General features: G+C 40.3%; 1 protein-coding gene and 1 long non-coding RNA gene across 10 annotated transcripts; both read left to right on the forward strand.

Moving 5' to 3' along the window:
* The first annotated feature begins 4582 nt into the window (after positions 1 to 4582).
* LOC4339882 (UMP-CMP kinase 1-like) lies at positions 4583 to 7915 on the forward strand. Of its 9 annotated transcripts, none has more exons than XM_066311122.1 (11): positions 4706 to 4929; positions 5398 to 5474; positions 5540 to 5609; positions 5948 to 6005; positions 6139 to 6256; positions 6377 to 6533; positions 6694 to 6774; positions 6858 to 6965; positions 7131 to 7202; positions 7305 to 7389; positions 7556 to 7915. In XM_066311122.1, the coding sequence occupies exons 3-11, from the start codon at positions 5592 to 5594 to the stop codon at positions 7588 to 7590; spliced, it is 732 nt and encodes a 243-aa protein (XP_066167219.1). In that variant the 5' UTR covers positions 4706 to 4929; positions 5398 to 5474; positions 5540 to 5591; the 3' UTR covers positions 7591 to 7915. The 9 variants fall into 9 exon arrangements, with proteins under 9 accessions (XP_015641837.1, XP_066167219.1, XP_015641835.1 ...); XM_066311123.1 differs by having other exon boundaries at positions 4758 to 4929; positions 5548 to 5609; XM_026025985.2 differs by having other exon boundaries at positions 4792 to 4929; positions 7305 to 7421.
* A 4730-nt stretch (positions 7916 to 12645) lies between these two features.
* LOC107281213 (uncharacterized) lies at positions 12646 to 14767 on the forward strand. Its single transcript, XR_001546562.3, has 5 exons — positions 12646 to 12784; positions 12894 to 12977; positions 13194 to 13322; positions 13898 to 13977; positions 14065 to 14767. It is a non-coding gene; the product is annotated as an uncharacterized lncRNA (long non-coding RNA).
* The last annotated feature ends 5874 nt before the right edge of the window (positions 14768 to 20641 follow it).

Genomic DNA, 20641 nt, shown 5'->3' on the forward strand with positions numbered 1-20641 from the left:
TGGCATAGGATTAAGGAATTTCACCTCGATCACAAATTTCTCCCACGAATGTATGCTACGGTGGTGATATATTTGGGAAATATTACGCACTTTAATAGGAGAGATTTGTCCATTATATGCAGTGAGCCTAGACATATACCAATACAGTGGCATGAATACTGTATTCTTCCTTCTTCCGAAGGGTTATCCTCAACCTCCTAGTTAGGATATACAGGTTTGCAAAAACCACCATTGCTATCAAATGTATATGCAACCAACATGCAAATACTTTAGCCAAATGCACTCTCCATGGATTAATGCTCACCTAGTGCCATTCAAACTCACAATCGATTCCGGATCGACGTGCATTAGACATGGCATGTCATATGCTTAAGAAGGCAACCTATGGTGGCAAAATGCATTCCGATGTGCTCAACAAGGAGTATGATAGCAAAATGCGCGGCCACTAGCCTGCGCTGCCAACCAGATTTTTGTGGTGCAGAGTTGTTTTAAAGTCCATCTTGTTTAATGCCCAAGTTTGACCCCAATTACTCATAACAAACTCTAGAATTGGGTCATAGTTAAGCAGCATGTATTAGGTACGATCCACGAGCGAATTATTAAACCACATTTGCTAATGTCCCCTGGACATAGCCATCGAGAGATAATCAATACCTCCAACAATGGTAATATTCACAATAAAACCATTATATTCAGACATATCCACAAAAATAGTGGAATGTGTCGGTGCAACCGTCGTTGGTATAACGAGCTCAACGCATGCAACACGACGAACCTTTGCATGGCTTGCACATGTCCACACGCGAAAAACGCCAGTGTGCGACAAGCATGGTCATCAACCCATGGATGATCAACCAACACAACCAGGGAGTAGTCATCGACTACGAGAGCGCGATAAAACGCAATAGTGCATAGCCAACCTTTGTCTGAAATACAGTTACGTCGAATTGTGTGAGTGGTTGTAACTCCTCGGATTATACACTAATTGTTCTTCTAAACTAAAGCATTTTATCAATTCCAGCATGAAGATAAGCTTTAGAATAGAACAGGAAAGACCAAGAACGTTATTTATCTGAGAAATATCGATCTAATGCAAAGTTCCAAACTAAGCAAAAGATAAACTGCTTGGCAACAGTATAGTCGACCATTGTCCTCCTAGGACATGCTCTAAACTGGCCATACAACTCCTGTTGTCAAAACAACTTTATTAGACAAACACTACAAACAATTGGTCAACAACCAGAGGTGGCAATTTAGCGCTAGATGCACACGAGGACCGAGACTGGGTCAACACCCAAGTCAAGCTGTTGGCGCTATAGTGAAGTGGGAATCATGCCTATTCACAGCATCTACCCTTGGGCTTATCCCTCTAGATTTGCCTCCTCTTTTCCGGTGTCCTCGCAAGACATCAGGTTCCAAATAATATTGAGAAAATTTGTGCACACCAACGGCAACCATACGAACAGTGTCATTCCACCATATGAAAAACACTTTACATCTTTCACCGGGCCAGGTGAAAAATATCTCAAATTATTGAACCTCGCAACTCCACGTTGCCAGAAAATTGAGGTATAATCATTTATCTCCAAATCAGAAAAGCGTGCTCTCAACCATTGGGAAAGCAAAAAAAAATGTCGACCGTAGTCCGGCCATACTCTGATTGAGATGTTAAGCCACTAGGGGAAAGACACAATGAATCCCAAACACATTGTCTAATCCCACACATTTCAATGACTCAGAATCCCATTCTTGAGTGTGATCACAGGGATAGAGTGATCTACATTAATGCCCAAAGCCATACAATAGTCATTGAAGGCTTTTACGTGAAATCACCCACACTATCATCCGAATCGTTTCATGCGGTTCTCAGAGAACGCAACACGCAAACTGACGATATGCAGAGTGAATTCGGCAAGAGCATGGATCTTGTACAACAAGTATACGTGACTCCATCTTGTAGACACATCGATATCACCATTTATGTATGGAGGAGTGTATCAGTAAAGAGTGGTCTTATCTATAGCCATGGATATTTAATTTCCCAGAATTTCCATGCATTAGGTGATTTTCTATTATTTACTTGGTCTTATTTGGCATTATATTCCCAATATTTATGCCACACAGAAAACCATCACACATAAATGCAGGAAAATAAACCCATCATAATGCTTCCAAGGGGGGATTCTACACTGTATGAACACAATTTATGGAAGCATCATAACCTAGAAAACCATCTCTAGATTATTTAGTTGGAATTGCATCAATTTTAAAAGCAAAGCAATGCTTAAAAAACACCATTACATGGTTATTTACGAGTCCGGAGACCCACATGCAAAACCAAACTATACAAGGCCTAAGCAACAAGACATAACCACACAAACAAAATTAATATAATCTCTTGTTAATTACAAGGTTCAAACTGTAAAATTGCATTAAACAGTGAACTATAGCATAAAAACCCAACACTCCGGGGGCTTAAACGCAAGTTGTCAATAAACCGAAATTAATCGGGCCGAATTACCGTTCATGCCACGATCTTATTTGGGCTAGCAAGCACAGTGTAGCCCAACATGCCTAATGGGCCGAATTTCCGAAAGTCTAGGCCCATGAGGATTTCCAGGTTTATTATTTTTATTAATTTGTTTGGGCTATCTCGTTACTGTTGGGCTTTATTCGGTCGGGCGGAGGCAGACCGGCCCAACCGGTTCGCCTAAGTGACCGAGAGAGGGAAGGGGGGGAATTAGGGTTTCCCCTTTCCCATTCATTGTCCGCAACGGCGTCCACCGCCCGGCGCACCGGCCCCTCGGGCATGGCGGCAGCGTTGGAGGCCGTCGACTGTCGACTTTGAAGGGATTTAGGGCGGTGCACGCGAGGAGGTCATCGACGACCCATCCACTACCCCGATTGGCAGGACGGCGGCGATGACATCACTCCCGTGTGGCAATTTGGTGCGGTGGCGGCTCGGTGGCACACGACGGAGCTCCACGTTGACCCGCGCATCCTTATGATGGTGGCGAGGCGAACTCAACGACGACAACTGAGACACCAACAACGGCAACCAAATTGCATCCGGCCATATCGTCTCGGCGGAGGTTAATCCGGTAGCAGGCAGCCGATGACCCATCATCCTCCTACCACGGCTCGACGGCAGCGTCGATGGGAGGTCAACGGCGGCAACGGCGACATGGGTTTAGGGATTTCTCCGAGACGGCGGTTTCCTGCGACGGCATCGACGTAAGGCCGACGGCGTACCCAACAGCGACGGCGAACGACAGTTGACACGTCTCCAAGTCCAGCAAAACGGACTGAGATTATGTCACCGTGTTCCCGGCGTGGCATCATCAAAGAAAGAGAGAAACAGAGAGATGCGAGGTAGGAGGGCGAGTCGGCTGATTCGGCCTAGCCGAATTAGGCACGTCTCCAGTCCAGAGTTTCCTATCGATTTTAATGATTTCTCTCACACAGTTTTCTCCAGTTTTCATCAAATAAAATAGATGCATATAGATCAAAAGCAGAAAATTAATCTACCGCTAGATCAAGAGCAGAATCAAATCTACTGCAAGCAAAGCATCCATATGATAAAAACGAGAAAATATAATCAATCTATAAAACATATAGATTTCATGCCTTAATAGGCACATGCCCGGATGTATATATATGAATTATAGTAAATTAGTTTATAAACTAATCTTACTAATTACCGTGATTTGCGCGTCTGTCTTAGATCGCGCGGTTGATGTGCGTGTGTGCGTCGACCAACCGTACCAGAACCAATCGGCCGAGTCCAAGATCCAAATCAGCGACGCTCGCTCCTGTGCGCGTGTCGCTGGAGCTTGAACCGATCTAGCAACCACACGTACAGTCACATCTCCGGCGTGCATGCAAACAAGGGATGAAACAATCTGATGAGCATCAACTAATTAAACACACATATGTATATGCAGATGCAAAAATCAAAGCATATATATGCGCATGTGTGTTGTTTCCTTGCTCCCTTGGTGAGTTGGTGTGTCGTGCATGTAGATCAATCTGCTTGCCGACGTGCATGCATGTATTGCTATTGCTGGTTTGATCGCCCATGCATGCCAGCATGCGATCGTGGCGGGCGTGTGACCGGCTGCCCGGCTCCTGCATGCATATGCACACGCTAGAGACCGCGGTGGCCAAGCGATCCGGCGGCGCGCTCGGCCGGCCGCCGTCAACAGCACACGGTGGCTCATGCAGGTCGCGCATACAGAGAAACAGGAGATCAATCTGTAATAATCTAATAACGACGATTAGATTGGAACGACAAACCGGTCTGCTGATAACGTGTTGTAAACCAACGCGCCTATTAGCGGATCACCGGATCCGTTCCCTGTCCCTCCCACAGCAATAGAGACGTGAGATGATGTACAACACCCGCGCCCATCCCTTTGTCCTCAAGAACATTGCAGAAGTAGACAATGAACACATATATAGGGTGGAGCTCTCTCTTCATTATAGATCTCATCTGGAGTACAAGCCAGCCATTAACCATTAGATGTCACACCCTGCCCCTGTATATATAGAGGTCTTACGAGGAGATAAACATTATCTCTACTCCGGTTCAGATTGGCCCACAAGAAACTTATCCCCAAGATATTTGTTTCACAACACTTTGTTCTGGTCCCCGATTCCCGTATCCATTCGGCCCCGTTGCCTTTGCATTCGCCATTGGATTTCAGAATCCGAATCCCGTCTCCTTCCTTTCACTCTGTCTCAACACAATCTATACCTCTTTCTTTCTCGGTCTCTCCAGTACCCTACTCTGCCCTTGTTCTTTTCTTCTTCTCTCTCTCTGCTCTGCCTCTGTCTTGTTTTGCTTTGCTTCTTCTCGATGCCATCGATGCCTGCATGACTGCTTGCACCTAGCAACTTCCTCTTGCCAAGAACGGGCGGTCGCAGCAAGTAAGTTAGCCTATCTAGCAACTTCCTCTTCTCCATTACTCCCTACTCCTTTCTGTTTGTTTCATTGCTTTCTTCCTTCCTAATACTGGAGTTGTACTAGTCTATTTCCATCTCAACATGCATGATTCCCAGAGAGTTCTTTGCTTAGGTTCACCTACCGATTAATTTCTTGGATACTAGCTGCTACTCGTATTATATACAGAGTAGTTTGTTGATTCTTCTCACACAAAAAACCTTACCTGCTACTAGCTACTAGCTTCTTCTGGTGTGGTGTTTAACTGTTTATAGAGTGTCCTTGACGTATTCTGATAGCTCCACCTGTCGGCTTGAAATTTCTAGAGGAAACTAGCTTAGGTGTCACCTGTTGCTGCTTCCTACTAACATGAAGTCTCTAGACCAAAAGAAAAAAAGAGGAGAGTATACTAGTCATTTTGCTCTATCAATTCTACTATTTACGTGATCACACAGGCTCTCCATACAAATATGATGTGAAATTTCTGATGAATTGCCTCTTGTTCATACTCATGACTTGGGCAGTGTGACATGTGAGGCTCTCTCTCTCTCTCTCTCTCTCTCTCTCTGTGCTTGCTTCATTAATTTTGTGTTTCAGCCTTTCAGGGCTTGTTCAGCTTGAACGCCGGCTCATCATTTCAAAGGTATAGATGGCACACGCAAACAAGGTAACTCTCTAATACTTTGTTTGTATGAGGGGAAATATTACCTGTTTTCTTGTCTACAGTCCAAATTTAGTTAGTGAAAATTTGAAGAATATTGGCAGATTTACATGTGAAGAAACATGCATACTTCAACGTTATGACCTATTATTGGTCATACCAAAATCTAGAATATATATTTTTTTTAAAGAACTCCTTTTCATATATTTTTCCAAAAGAAATTTAAGGTCACTTATGGTTGCAGCTTTTGTTCATCTTTCTTGTCCACTTGCTCTGTCCAACCATACGTATTTGTCAAGTCAAGTATATATTCACCACTTGCTATTTACTGGCTGCTGATGCAGAATCACATTGAGTCATTTCCACCTCCTGGGAAAAAGATAACAATCGTGTTCGTCATAGGTATGCCTATCTGTTTTTAAACTAACCCACTGTGCTGAATAAGTAGTGCTCACACTACTACAAGCTTCAGCTTTTCCTAGTACTATGTGACTTCATACTCCATTGAGCTTTTGCTGAATCATTTAATTTGCAGGTGGCCCTGGCAGTGGCAAAGGCACTCAATGTGCCAAAATTGTTAAGCAGTTTGGCTTTACACATCTGAGTGCTGGTGATCTCCTTCGTGAAGAAGCAAAATATGATACTGAACAAGGGTAATTAACAACTGCTTAACTAGTCCAGTCCTGGTTTCTGGTAGCTGTTTTTATTGTTCCAACTGCTGCTGATCTGATTGTGTCGCTGATATCTATGTGTCATATGACTGTTTCGATCAGTACAATGATCAAGAATCTCATGAATGAAGGGAAGCTTGTGTCATCTGATCTCATCGTTAAGCTACTATTTAAGGCCATGCGAGAAAGTGGGAATGATAAGTTCCTTGTTGATGGATTTCCACGAAATGAAGAAAATCGACATGCGTATGAAAATATTGTAAGACTGTTGGTCTGAATGTCTTACCTTTAGGTCATTTTTGTGTTAAAAAGTGCAGCAATATTAATACATAAACCGAAAGGCACTAGTAGTTCTAAAGGGGACAGTATCACGATCTTTTTGTCGTGTGTTTTTAAAATGAGTATTGCTCTCGTGGCAGATCCACATTGAGCCAGAGTTCCTGCTGTTCATTGACTGCTCAAAGGAAGAGATGGAGCGGCGCATTTTGAACCGAAACCAGGCATTTTACTTGCTTGTGATTTCTTAGGCTCAGCATGTTGTTTCATTTGGTTGATCTGGGACTCTGAATTTTGCAATATGCAGGGAAGAGATGATGACAACATCGACACTATTAGGAGACGCTTTGATGTTTTTCAGCAGCAAACTCTTCCAGTTATTCAGTACTATGAGAAAAGGGGGAAACTCAGAAAGGTATTCTCTTTGAATTTATGAACAACACAACGTGATAAAGTTATAGTTTAATAATGATAAAATAGGAGTAATAAAAAATAATAAATATAGCTGCTGTATTCCATTTTTTGCTAGTACTAAGTTTTACTTGTTTTTGTGCCCTGAACTATGGATGTGCCTTTTCAGGTTGATGGTAACCGACAGGTAGATGAAGTTTTCGAAGACGTTAAGGCCATTTTTGCTCAGTTGAACAATCAGGTAACACCCATATTTCTCTCAGTTTGAAATCTCTAGTAGAAGTAATATTTGTATCTGCATAAAAAGCAAGAACTTTGAGGTTTTGCTCTGTTTTTTGTGTAGAAAATTCATGGTGGCCAGCAAGCTAGTGGTTTGAGCAGAGCACAAATGAATCCATTGAAACGTTGGTTCTTTGACTTTTTCTGCGGTGAGCAACTAACCTCCATTAGCAAGTTTCAGGTTACAATACATTTATCCATGACTAATTTACCATTTGATTGTCATTAGTTCATTACATCAACAAACCAAACAAGCACACACTACATTTATCTTGCTAATTTACCATGACTAATTTCTGCGTTTGTGATTGTCAGGTTGCTTTGGGACTAAAGAAGAAGCAAGAAACTGACAGTAGAAATGAAAGTGACATGATCTCTCTGCGTGTGTGTGGTGGACTGTGGAGTACCTAGAGGCTGGTGCAGAATTTCAGAAAGAGAGAGAACAAAAAACTTGTGATGTCTTGAGTTACTACTAGTATATATGGTGATGGTGTGTTGTGCTAGTTGACTGTTTCGGTTCAATAGTCTAGTGTGACCTGTGAAGATACTGCATGTTGGCTTGTTTGGTTTGTTGATTGCAGCTTCGAGATTCATTATTATTGTTGGCTAAAAAATCTGTGTGATTTAACGTTAGTTAATAATAAAAGAGAGTGGGGAATTTATCCCATCACCTTATGTTTTTCTTTTAATAAATTTATGATTGTGTGTGTTATGGCAGAAGCTGAAGATGTAAAACCATACATCATATCTTGATCATCTATTATATTATTAAAGGAATAGAAAAAGGAGCCTCTACGTTCGCATCTATTATATTATTAAAGGAATAGAAAAAGGAGCCTCTACGTTCACTCTTATGGCCTAGAAATTCTCACATTAATCGGAAAAAAAAGAAAAAGCAGAGTCCATATAGAAATACAATTTAGAAATAGCTGAAATTCGGAATTAAAAAATAAGGAATATTAGAAGAGAAGACTAGAGTCCATATAAAAATACAATTTAGAAATAGCTGAAATTCGGAATTAAAAAATAAGCAATATTAGAAGAGAAGACTAGAGTCCATATAAAAATACAATCAGGAAATAGCTGAAATTCGGAATTAAAAATTAAGGAATATTAGAAGAGAAGACTAGAGTCCATATAGAAATACAATTATAAAATAACTAAAATTCGGAATTAAAAATATGAATAGAAAAAGGAGCCTCTACGTTCACTCTTATGGCCTAGAAATTCTCACATTAATCGGAAAAAAAAGAAAAAGCAGAGTCCATATAGAAATACAATTTAGAAATAGCTGAAATTCGGAATTAAAAAATAAGGAATATTAGAAGAGAAGACTAGAGTCCATATAAAAATACAATTTAGAAATAGCTGAAATTCGGAATTAAAAAATAAGCAATATTAGAAGAGAAGACTAGAGTCCATATAAAAATACAATCAGGAAATAGCTGAAATTCGGAATTAAAAATTAAGGAATATTAGAAGAGAAGACTAGAGTCCATATAGAAATACAATTATAAAATAACTAAAATTCGGAATTAAAAATAAGGAATATTAGAAGTAGAGTATAGAGTCCATATAGAAATACAATTAGGAAATAACTAGAGTCCATATAGAAATACAATTTAAAAATAGCTGAAATTCGGAATTAAAAAATAAGGAATATTAGAAGAGGAGACTAGAGTCTATATAGGAATACAATTAGGAAATAACTAAAATTCGAAATTAAAAATAAGAAATATTAGAAGAGGAGACTAGAGTCCATATAGAAATACAATTAGGAAATAACTGAAATTCGGAATTAAAAATAAGGAATATTAGAAGTAGAGTATAGAGTCCATATAGAAATACAATTAAGAAAAAAAATAGAAATTCGGAATTAAAAAATAAGGAATATTAGAAGTAGAGTACAGAGTCCATATAGAAATTTAAAACTAACTAAAATTTAGAATAAACATAATAAAATTAAAAGTAGATTTTAGAGTCCGTATAAAAATACAATTTACAAATAACTAAAATTCGAAATTAAGAAAAACATGGGAAGAAGAATTTAGAAGTAACTGAAATTCGAAATTAAAAATTAAAGAATATTGAAAGATGAGTTTAGAGTCCACATAGAATACAATTAGAAATAATAAAAATTCAGAAATAAAAATAAATAATATTGGAAGAAGAGCATAGAGTCTATATAGAAATACAATTTACAGAAAATTTGGAATTAAAAAAAATAAATATTAAAAGACGAGTCTAGAGTCCATATAGGAATATATATAATTTACAAATAACTAAAATTTGATATTAAAAGTAATTCATAACTAACACGTGTATAAAATATAATATGAAAATTCAGAAATAAAAATAAATAATATTGGAAGAAGAGCATAGAGTCTATATAGAAATACAATTTATAGAAAATTCGGAATTAAAAAAGAAATATTAAAATATGAGTCTAGAGTCCATATAGGAATATATATAATTTAAAAATAACTATAATTTGATATTAAAAATAATTAATAACTAACACATATATAAAATATAATATGAATATTACACATTAGTAGTTTTGTAAAGTTATTGTAAAATTTAAAATTATGTTGTCATTTTAATATATTTGAATAATATAATGAGAAAACATATATGCTATTATATGAGAGAAAATATAATGATGCTAGCTGCGCAATCTGCGCGGGCTACCATGCTAGTTACTTATAATGCAAGCTGTTGTTACTGATGAAGTTTGATGTGGCTGTTCCATATGTTCACTGCAAAATACCTCCTCTCTTCTAATTAGAGATGGCAATGGGTACCCATAACCCGAGACCCGACGGGTTTTTACTCTATTAGGAGCTAATCGTGTTCTAACTCTTATACCCATGGGTCTACTAACGGGCGAAAACTCTTACCCATTGGGTACGTGGGTATGGGTCCGTTCTTTACCCACCCATACCCACCAACCCGTGGGTAGAAAAAACCCATTCATTGAGCTTAAAACTATGAGCAATATAACTCTCGACGACTACTAAATCATAGCATAAAACTCCTTTCACATCTTAAAGCATTGCTTAGTCTAATTATATAAAATTATTATTTGATTTCTTGATTATGTAATGTGATTGTATAATTTTATTTACTCGCCTTTGAACACTAATATTAATAGCATTGTTGCTAGAGAAAATATTGATGGTTTACAACTCTAATATGGCTAATTGCAGTACAAAACTATAAATACTACAAGTCAATTATATGGGTATGGGTACCCGTTGGATACCCGTTACCCGCACGGGTGTGGGTATGGGGACAATTTTGTACCCGCGATGGGTGTGGGTATTTAAGTGGGAGTATTTAGATATGGTGGGTGTGGGTATGGGGCAAGAGAACCCGATGGGTATGCATACTTCTAATAGAGACAGGGGTAGATTTGTTGGGCCAGTATTTCCAGGCCCATTAATTCGTATACCACCTTTAGAGTTCAGACTACAGTTACCGGCCTTATAAGCAGCGGTGATCTGTTCGTTGTTGCATAACGACTCGGGGCCTGTTTGTCAAATGGGTTTGAAAAAACAATATCCCATCCACTAAAGAATAAGATTTAATTCTAGGCATTCATCCTTTTCACCTCATATAAATCCACATCCTATTTACCAAACAGAGCATGATTACTTGCAACAAGTAAGGGTGACTTTGTGGAAATTTTAACTCATGGTGACGTGGACGAATCTCGGACGTCCATTTCTCAATCCAACTGTAGTTTTTAAATTTCCACTACATATGTGATTTGCATACTGCATATTTTCCGGGCTATATATGTGGTACATAAAATGGAAAGCGGTCCATGAGAAGTCCTTTCAAAGCCCACTCACACATTGTTTCATGAGGAGAGACTCTCATCCATTAGTTCGCACGTGCGCGTCGGGAAGCGCATGTCGCGCGCGCGGCTGCCACAAGCTCATGCTATTATCTTAACGCTAATGACAGTGATTACCATTATTTTTTAGAAACAATACATAAATTATAATTTAGTTAAAAGTTTTAAATTTATGTCGGCAACAAGCTGCAACTGCAAGCAGCCGGCCGGCCGGTCTTCTCGATCGATAGGCTAGGAGATCAACGTAGTAGAACAGCAGGCAGGCAGCTAGCTAGCTAGCTAATTAATCAGGCCAAGCGATTAAGACGGCGGCCGGCAGCGGCGACGGCGACGGAGAAGGAAGGGTCGATGTGCGTGCGTTTCGCGATCATGCGCGAGAGAGAAAGAAAGGAAGAAAGGACGAATTGAAGGAAGGAAGAGAAAAGCAACAATTAATCAATCGATTGATGCACATGCATATAATGTCTCCAGAGGCCAATATGCATGCATGGTGGAGTCGATTAAGCAAGCTACCCCTGCATTGGTCGCCACTGATCCCATTGATCGATCGATCGATCGATCATCTAAAGATATAAATCTAGCTAGATTTTTTTTTCTTTTGCTTCGCGATCGATCGTGTCCCATCTGATCACGACCCTCTCCATGATCGATAGATCATGCAATGCAAGGACCCATCCTTCTCATTCATATGCATATTATTAGTTAAAGTGATTGCTAATTAATTAATTAGCACACTTTATTAACCCATCGACCTAGATTGTTGTTAATTAGATCATGTTGCTGTTGTTGACTGGTCATAAATATATATATATCGCTGATATGATAGAGATGATACGATTATGACGCGTACTGCAGATGCCTCCTCTGGGTGATGCATGCATCTCTGGCCGATGGAGCTACATCGAGCAGCACATGCATGAACGATGTACCTATGTCTCCCGCTGTTGCCACACACGCACGGTTCATATTATCTATCATGAACCAGTGGTGATTAATATATTAAGCGTTATATATATTGCATATGAACGATCACAGATTGAATTGCTAGCTTTATCACATCCCTGTAGCTAGTCTGATCTCGATGCATGGAGACGATGATATGCAAATGCAAATGCAGTCACGCGCCGGCCGGCCTCCATCTCTTTCCATGATTCGATCGATATATACATATGTGCATCCATTCATGCATGTTCCTTCTCTGTTGCGATCGATCTGATCCAAAGCACAAATATATATATTACTCCCTCCGTTTAATATTAGAAGGCATTCTACCATTGCTCACATTTATATAGATGTTAATGAACCTAGACAGGACAAATCTTATACTCCCTCCGTCCCGTTATATTTGACGTTTCCGACCAGATCGTGAAAATTAAGGAACGTGTGAAATTACATATTTGCCCTGGGCCTTCTCCTCTCAACGCGTGAGTCGCCACCGCGAGCCTGCGACAGAAGAAAGAGGCGGAAACGCCGCCACCCCCAACGCCGGAAACGCCGGCCGCTACGCCAGCCGCCGGGGCTCACCTCCAAGATGCCGCCGCCACCCGTACTCGCTGGAACCGTCGCCGCCACCCCTCTTTGCCGGAGCCGCCGGCGCTCTCTCCCGACGCCGCTACTCATAATTGGGCACCCCAGGCCTGAGACCCAGTAGAATCTTTGGACAAAATTTTACAACACTCATAGTAAGATCTCATGCCCTCCTTTTCACCTACAACGGCATCGATCGATCACCCGAGCCATTTGCCATTTGCCACTGATCTATGAACACTGTAAAACCTTATCATTTCTCAGGTTCAGGCACGCTGCAGCTGCTGCATCTGCCAAATTGTGCTTATCCTGTGCAAGAAATAGCTATAGATTGACTCGGCCGGGCAGGTGAGCAGTAGAACATTCAAATCTCCTTTTCTAAAGATGAATAAAGAAGAATGAATCAGTTGTGTTTACAGTATTCAGATTTTAAACTTTAAAAGTTTGTGTTTTTACAGTATTTTCAGAGCTGCTCTTGGATTGCCAGTTTTTCGGCTGAAATTTCATAGCAGTTCTGATGATTTACTCCCTTCATTGCCCACTCAGAAAAACTCTCTTTTGCAGCAGTACACTAGTTTATCAAATTTCAACGTCCAATCTTCTGGGAAAAGAAGATTCAGACCATCATCTGCCAGAAGAAGTGCATTCATCATCTAATACAACAGGACAGTAACTCCTGAGCTATGCAAATAGGTGAGTTATATAATGCTCAGACAGACAAAGATCATCTTATATTGAATTTGGCTCAGTAATTTTCAGTGGGCAGATATGCTCGGACAGACAAAGAAAGGCTGACAGTGTCTTCAGACTTGTTCAGTTGCAGTTCAACTGGAAGAGTATCTACTGAGTGTACTCAGTTCTTGAGTTTCATTTTATTTACAAAATCTGAATTAATCCTTCAGTAGAAACCCTGTTTGCCGCTGGGCTGCTTGAACCTTCCTGGCTTCATCTCCTAGTAGAGCAATATTTTTTGCATCATTGCTGTGAGGTGATAATAGGACTGAAAAGTGACAATATGGTCAGATTTTGTGAGGTGATAATAGGCCTGAAAAGTGACAATATGGTCAGATTTTGTGCATGTTGAAATTCAGATTTTGTGAGAGGAAGAATCCAAGAGCAATTAGGATGTGACTTTCAGACCTACATTTAGATTTTGTAATAGTACTGTTCATTTTTAAATCTTGAATTTACTTCAGTTTTTTTTTTTGTCCTCTTAGCAGAATTTATGACAGTTCTTATGAATTCAGCATTTCACTGTGAATTCGCAGGACAGTAGTAGCACTCCTTGCTGAAACCTTAGGTTGCAGCTTCATCAAAGCAGACAACTACCATTCTCAGGCAAACAAAGGTCTGAAGAACTCATCATCTCACAACCAACCTACATTTCCCTTTTTCATTTCTGAACTTCTCAGTTCCTCCCTGTCCCTGACAACAGCAAAGATGAGAAATGGCATCCACTGTGTGCTGAATGAATCATGCCAAAAACCTTATTTATAAGCCACAGACAAGTGCAGCAGCTAAGCTAGCTCACCTTCCTCTTCACCACCAAGAACGCAAGAACGCAGCGAGAGAGGAGGAGATTCAAGAACCGGAGGAATTGATGTCGTCTTCGGCTGTGATTCCGCCGCCGTCGCCGGAGAGGAGGGTGCCGATGGTGGCCGACGACGGAGGTGGAGGACATGGGACGAGATGGTGGCGTCCGTCTCCATCCACTACTTCATCTGCCACATGTGCCGCCACGCCGCCGCCCGGGGCTCGTCGGCCTTCTCCGCCGTGTTGTCGGCGTCTTCCTCTGCTGCGCCGGTGCTTCCCGTCGTGGTGCGTCCCGCGTTGGCGGAGCACGCGGCGGAGATGGAGCGGCTCATCTCGCAGCTGCCGCTCTTCACGCTGGCGTCGTCGCTGGCGGCGCTCCCGAAGTCGTCCCGCGCCCGCTGCCGCCATCCCCTGCTTCTCCGCGCCGTCTCCGGCGAGGAAGGTGACTGTCGCCGTCGAACAGAGGGGTAAAGATGGAAACGGTTTTTCTGATTGTACTGCAGCGTCAAACATTTAGACTCCTTTTAAAATGAACTGCAACGTCAAACAAAACGGGACGAAGGGAGTAATATATATGAAATGGAGGAAGCAGTAGATATAGATAAGATGTATGTCGTGCTGCCTCAACCTCAACTTCTCAACTCAGTGCATTCCATGTTTAGTGGCCATATATGCAACACGCATATATGCAGCCTTGGCCGCAAGACATGCATGCACGCAGGCCATATCGATTTTTATCTTGACCACCACTCAGATCAGAGCTGGTCTTCAGGGTGCTCTGCTCCCCTGGACATGTACACAGCACTCACCACCACCTCTCAGATTTTTGCTTGCATTGCATCCCACATGCGCGCGCGCGCGCGCGCGCACACACATATATATATATATATACGTATATATATATATATACGTATATATATGTATATATACGTATATATACGTATATATATATATACGTATATATACGTATATATACGTATATATACGTATATATACGTATATATACGTATATATACGTATATATACGTATATATACGTATATATACGTATATATACGTATATATACGTATATATAGATATACGTACATATATGTATACGTATACGTATATATATGTATACGTACATATATATATATGTATACGTATATATATGTACATACATATATATACATATATCTATATATACATATATGTATATATGTATATACGTATACATACATATATCTATATATGTATATGTATCTATATATGTATATATACATATATCTATATATGTATATATACATATATGTATATATGTATATATGTATATGTATATATACATATACATACATATACATATATACATATACATACATATACATATACATACATATACATATATATATATATACATATATATACATATACATATACTCCCTCTGTTTCGAAATGTTTGACACCGTTGACTTTTTAGCACATGTTTGACCGTTCGTCTTATTCAAAAACTTTTATGAAATATGTAAAATTATATGCCTACATAAAAATATATTTAACAATGAATCAAATGATAGGAAAAGAATTAATAATTACTTAAATTTTTTGAATAAGACGAACGGTCAAACATGTGCTAAAAAGTCAACGGCGTCAAATATTTTGAAACGGAGGGAGTATATACATATATACATATATACATATACATATATACATATATATACATATATATATACATATATACATATATATATATATATACATATATACATATATATATATGGACTAGCTAATTAAGCTATCCATGTGTCATGTTTGTGATTCGTTAGGTCTTAGAAGCATACATTATGACTAAATTAGCTTAGAGATGCATTTAATAGTGTAGCAGTAATTAGCAAAAGAGTGTGTAGTTTTAACCCTGAAATCTCGTGTTCAATATCCAACATACTCACAATTTCTTCTTAAAAAATATTTAGAGGGATGTCTCACCCTCCAAATCTTTTTTTATTAAATTTAGGAAACATTTGCTATTACATGACACTCAAAGTTTGTGGATATTGTTGTTAGAGTACATCTTAAAAAAACATGACACGGCTCGAATACATTTCAAAAACTAGTAATTTGATAAAAGACACCATAGCTATTACTTTATTATTTTGACTAAATGGAGAGATAAAAATTTATAAAAAAGACAAGGTTACCCTTAAGCTAGGGGCTTGTTACCCAAGTTGGTCCGGTGCAAATTGGATCTAGGCCACATTCCTCCCCCGATTTAATCTCCAGAACTCTAGAAATTGGAAGCGACGGCGATGAAAGGCAGTGAATTCAAGCAGCACCATAGGCAGCACCCTTAAGTCATCCGGATGGATAGATGATGTTTGGCCAAAAAAGAAAATAAAATCGATTTCCCACAGCATGACCAGATTCAAATCCACTACAACAACATGCAAACATCAACAATTTCAATATCAACAAACAAAAACATCAAAATTGGCATTGTCGCGTGCAACGCCATCACGGTGGTTGTATCGTCGAGCTCCACCGACAAAGGTGTGAATGGATCCGGCCTTCCTTATGACGGATCCAGGCCACACCAGGCCGCAACCCTCCTCTTCGCACTCGTCGCCAAGCCATCTGCCATCGGGGCCTACTGTAACGATCCGCCTCTCCCAGGCCGGGTCCACTTACATCTGGCAGCTTTCATAGGTCATAGACTGCCCTCATAGACTAACACATGTCTTTTCTGCACACTTTGTCCTCACTCGTGTGCACCCGGGAAGAATTTTCCGGTCGGTCACCCATTCCAAATTGCTCCAGGCCAAGCGCGCTTAACCCTGGAGTTCTTTGGAGATTGGCTTCCGGAAAAGAAGTTGCAACTTGTTGATATGAGTATTCTATTAATACTATTAAGCCCTAGAACAGGATGTTACACCCTTACCCCCTTAAGAGAGATCGACGCCCCCGTCGATCAACCACAGGCCAGGAACGTCCTCTCTTGGCCACGTCCATGTGTCCAGTGTTAGCGCATGTGCCATGCTGTGTAACCACTCCCGGTCTACACCAGCCATGCGCACCATGCCTGCGCAACTGCGACACACGCGTCACCCATCCCAAATTGCTCCAGGCCAAGCGCGTTTAACCCTAGAGTTTTTTGGAGATTGGCTTCCGGAAAAGAAGTTGCAACTTGTTGATATGAGTATTCTATTAATCCTATTAAGCCCTAGGCCGGGATGTTACACCCTCACCCCCTTAAGAGAGATCAACGCCCCCAGGCCAGGAACGTCCTCTCTTGGCCACGTCCATGTGTCCAGTGCCAGCGCATGTGCCATGCTGTGTAACCACTCCCGGTCTACACCAGCCATGCGCACCATGCCTGCGCAACTGCGACACACGCGCCCGTGAAACCGCGAGAGTCGGCTCTGATACCATTTTGTAACGACCCGCCTCGTCACCCATCCCAAATTGCTCCCCAGGCCAGGAACGTCCTCTCTTGGCCAGAGTCGGCTCTGATACCATTTTGTAACGACCCGCCTCTCCCAGGCCGGGCCCACTTACATCAGGCTCATTTTGTAACGACCCATTTTCATAGGTCATAGACTGCCCTCACAGACCGGTCGGTCACCCATCCTAAATTGCTCCAGGCCAAGCACGCTTAACCCTGGAGTTCTTTGGAGATTGACTTCCGGAAAAGAAGTTGCAACTTGTTGATATGAGTATTCTGTTAATCCTATTAAGCCCTAGGCCGGGATGTTACACCTACCAATGCCAGATCTAACGGTCCCGAGGTCCATCGTCGCCGGATCTGGTGGTCCTGAGGCGGACCCCTCCGCTGTCGTCACTGTCTAAAGTCTTGCTTGCTGTTACCATTGACGTCCCGAGGCCGCCGCCTCTTGGAGCTGTTGGGCGATAGAGTGGAGAGGGAGAACGAGTGGAGAGGAGATGGATGGATGAGAATGAGTGGAGGAGAGTGTCTCCCGGGCTGATAAGGCCTCCAATGTTTTTGCTGATAGTCCTATTAAGATGGATATCTATAAAAGTAGGGTTATTTTTACAAGCTGCCCTCTCTTTGCCTATGAAAATCAAGTTGGTCCATAATTGGATGCTCTTGGTGTATTTTCACTAACGTTTCTCTTTTTTTCATCACCGGCGAAAAAATAGGAGGTGACATCAGGAAAAAAAATCATTTTTAGTAGTGTCACTCACCCTCTCGAAAACCCTAGCAAGTGGTGAGCTCAGGCAAAAGCTAAGTTAATTTTTTACTGTACTTTAGGAAAATTTTGTCTTAAATTTGATCCAAGTTGTGTTTATTCCTGATCATATAATAGTGCTTAAAGTAGTGAGATCAATCAGCTAGGAGTAGCTCGCTGTGCTACAATGGTGCATGATCAGGTCAGCTTGTTTCTGCAAGATGCACAGGAGTTTCTGCAAGATGCAGAGGAGTATGGGACTATGGGAGCACTAAACTGTCAGCACATCAACAGCAGCTTTATCCAGCTAGATTCCCTCTCATTCGATTTCCCTTTCAAGTCAAAAGAACCATGCTACTGCTTTTAGCCCTGTTACATTACGGTCACTTGCATGCCTTTGTTAGGAGTGTGGATATGCATCGCTGATGAATTTGATTAGGAGTGTCTGAAAGAAAGAAGCATCTGAATTGTGTGCCTGCCTGCCTGAAGAAGCTTGCCTGATGAATAATAATTTGATGAAGTATATATTCGATGGCACACGTACGCTACACACTAGTAGAGACTATAGAGATCGATGACATAGTACACAGTATGCTAGAGAATCTGTGTTGGCCTCGATCATGGCTTTTGAGCTACACAGTCAGATGACAAACAGACAGACAGACTTTATAGCAACATCTAGCAGCAGCAGTAACATCTGTTAGTGTTGACCACCGGCCCCCCCCCCCCCCCCCCCCCAATGCAACCCCACAGTGACAAAGGCACAACCCTACCAATGCTTTCTTCTTCCTCCTCCTCTCTGATTACAGTTACATGAACAGTTAATTTGTTGAGCTTTGCTCACTGCTGCAGGTGATCCCGATCAGTACTAGTACTAATTTCTACAGTATGTCTGTCTGACGATGAATGCAGGGTTGCAGACAGACGGACAGCATCTTTTCATCTTCAGTGTTCTGCACTCTGAATCTCTGACACTGCCTGTGATCCGTGCGAGAGTCTGTCAGTCTCGCTCGTCTGATCAGTGATCACCACACTCTGCAATCTGTGGGCTGTGTACCCCATATCTTTTCTAGGATTAGCTTTATGGACTATATATATATATATGTGTGTTTCTCAAAAAGAAATTTCAAGGGGACCCGGCTAGAAAGAAAGAAAGAGATCCTGCCTGCACTAGTAGTAGTAGCTTTATTATCGTGTTGCAATTGCATCCTCTCTCTCTCTCTCTCTCTCAACTCTGAACTGATCTTCTCGAATATCTCCATAATTCAGAATGGAGAGGCTTCAACCAGAGATGATCATGTTTGGTATGGTGTCACAGTTAGTAAAGTCCTGCAAAAAAAATAAAAAGGGAGAATTCTTTTTTTTTTCAGATTGTAATACATACCTTCTCTATTATGTAAAAAATGGTAGTATGTTTTACTAATGGACAGCATTATCTTAGGGATGCATGCATGGTTTACTCCTTAAAACTGACTAACTAATCTTATCGATCTTATCTTCTCACTGGGGAATTCTTCTTCTTTTTCTTTTAACTAAACAAGTGGAGAATGGTTGGATGGTCCAGAAAATCAGAACAGATAGCATGCGCATGCCAATTGATCCTATCCTCATTCTTATCTGTACTTGCATGGATAGTAACATGTGGAAGAAGAAGGAACTAATTAACCAGTTGTCCTCCTTAATCATTACTAAATTTAGGCGAATGCATGCATGCGCTGCTTAATTAAGCCAGCCAAAATGGTAAAAGCTTTAGTACCAATCCACATGAGGTAGTAATTAGTCAATCAAACATTCATTCATTTAGGATCCACCATCCACCATCTCGATCAGGAACAAAACTGATGACTACCACAGATATATATATATATATATATATATATATATATATATATATATATATATATATATATATATATATATATATATATATATATATATATATATATATATATATATATATATATATATATATATATATATATATTAGCATATAGCTCATCTTTTTTTTTACCAGAATATGAAAAATTCAGTACAGTCTATACGCAAGTAAAAATTAAAATGTTTTCTTTTATAGCTTTATGATTTTTTTTTACAGAAGAACAATCTGAATGATTATTTTTAAAAGATATTAGAAGCTTTATTAAACTCAACGTGATACGAGTTGGATGAAATAGACCGTGCAACTACTAGCTAGAAGAGATACGTAATATATCCATGTGTGGCCATGTAAATGGAGTCGTTGCTACATACAAATTAATTGAGCTAGATACATATGGAGAGCAAAACCATGGTTAATCAGTTTTGCATTTCGATCACTGG

The sequence above is a fragment of the Oryza sativa genome, chromosome 6 (genome assembly GCF_034140825.1).
Source record: "Oryza sativa Japonica Group chromosome 6, ASM3414082v1".
NCBI classification, from domain to species: domain Eukaryota; kingdom Viridiplantae; phylum Streptophyta; class Magnoliopsida; order Poales; family Poaceae; genus Oryza; species Oryza sativa.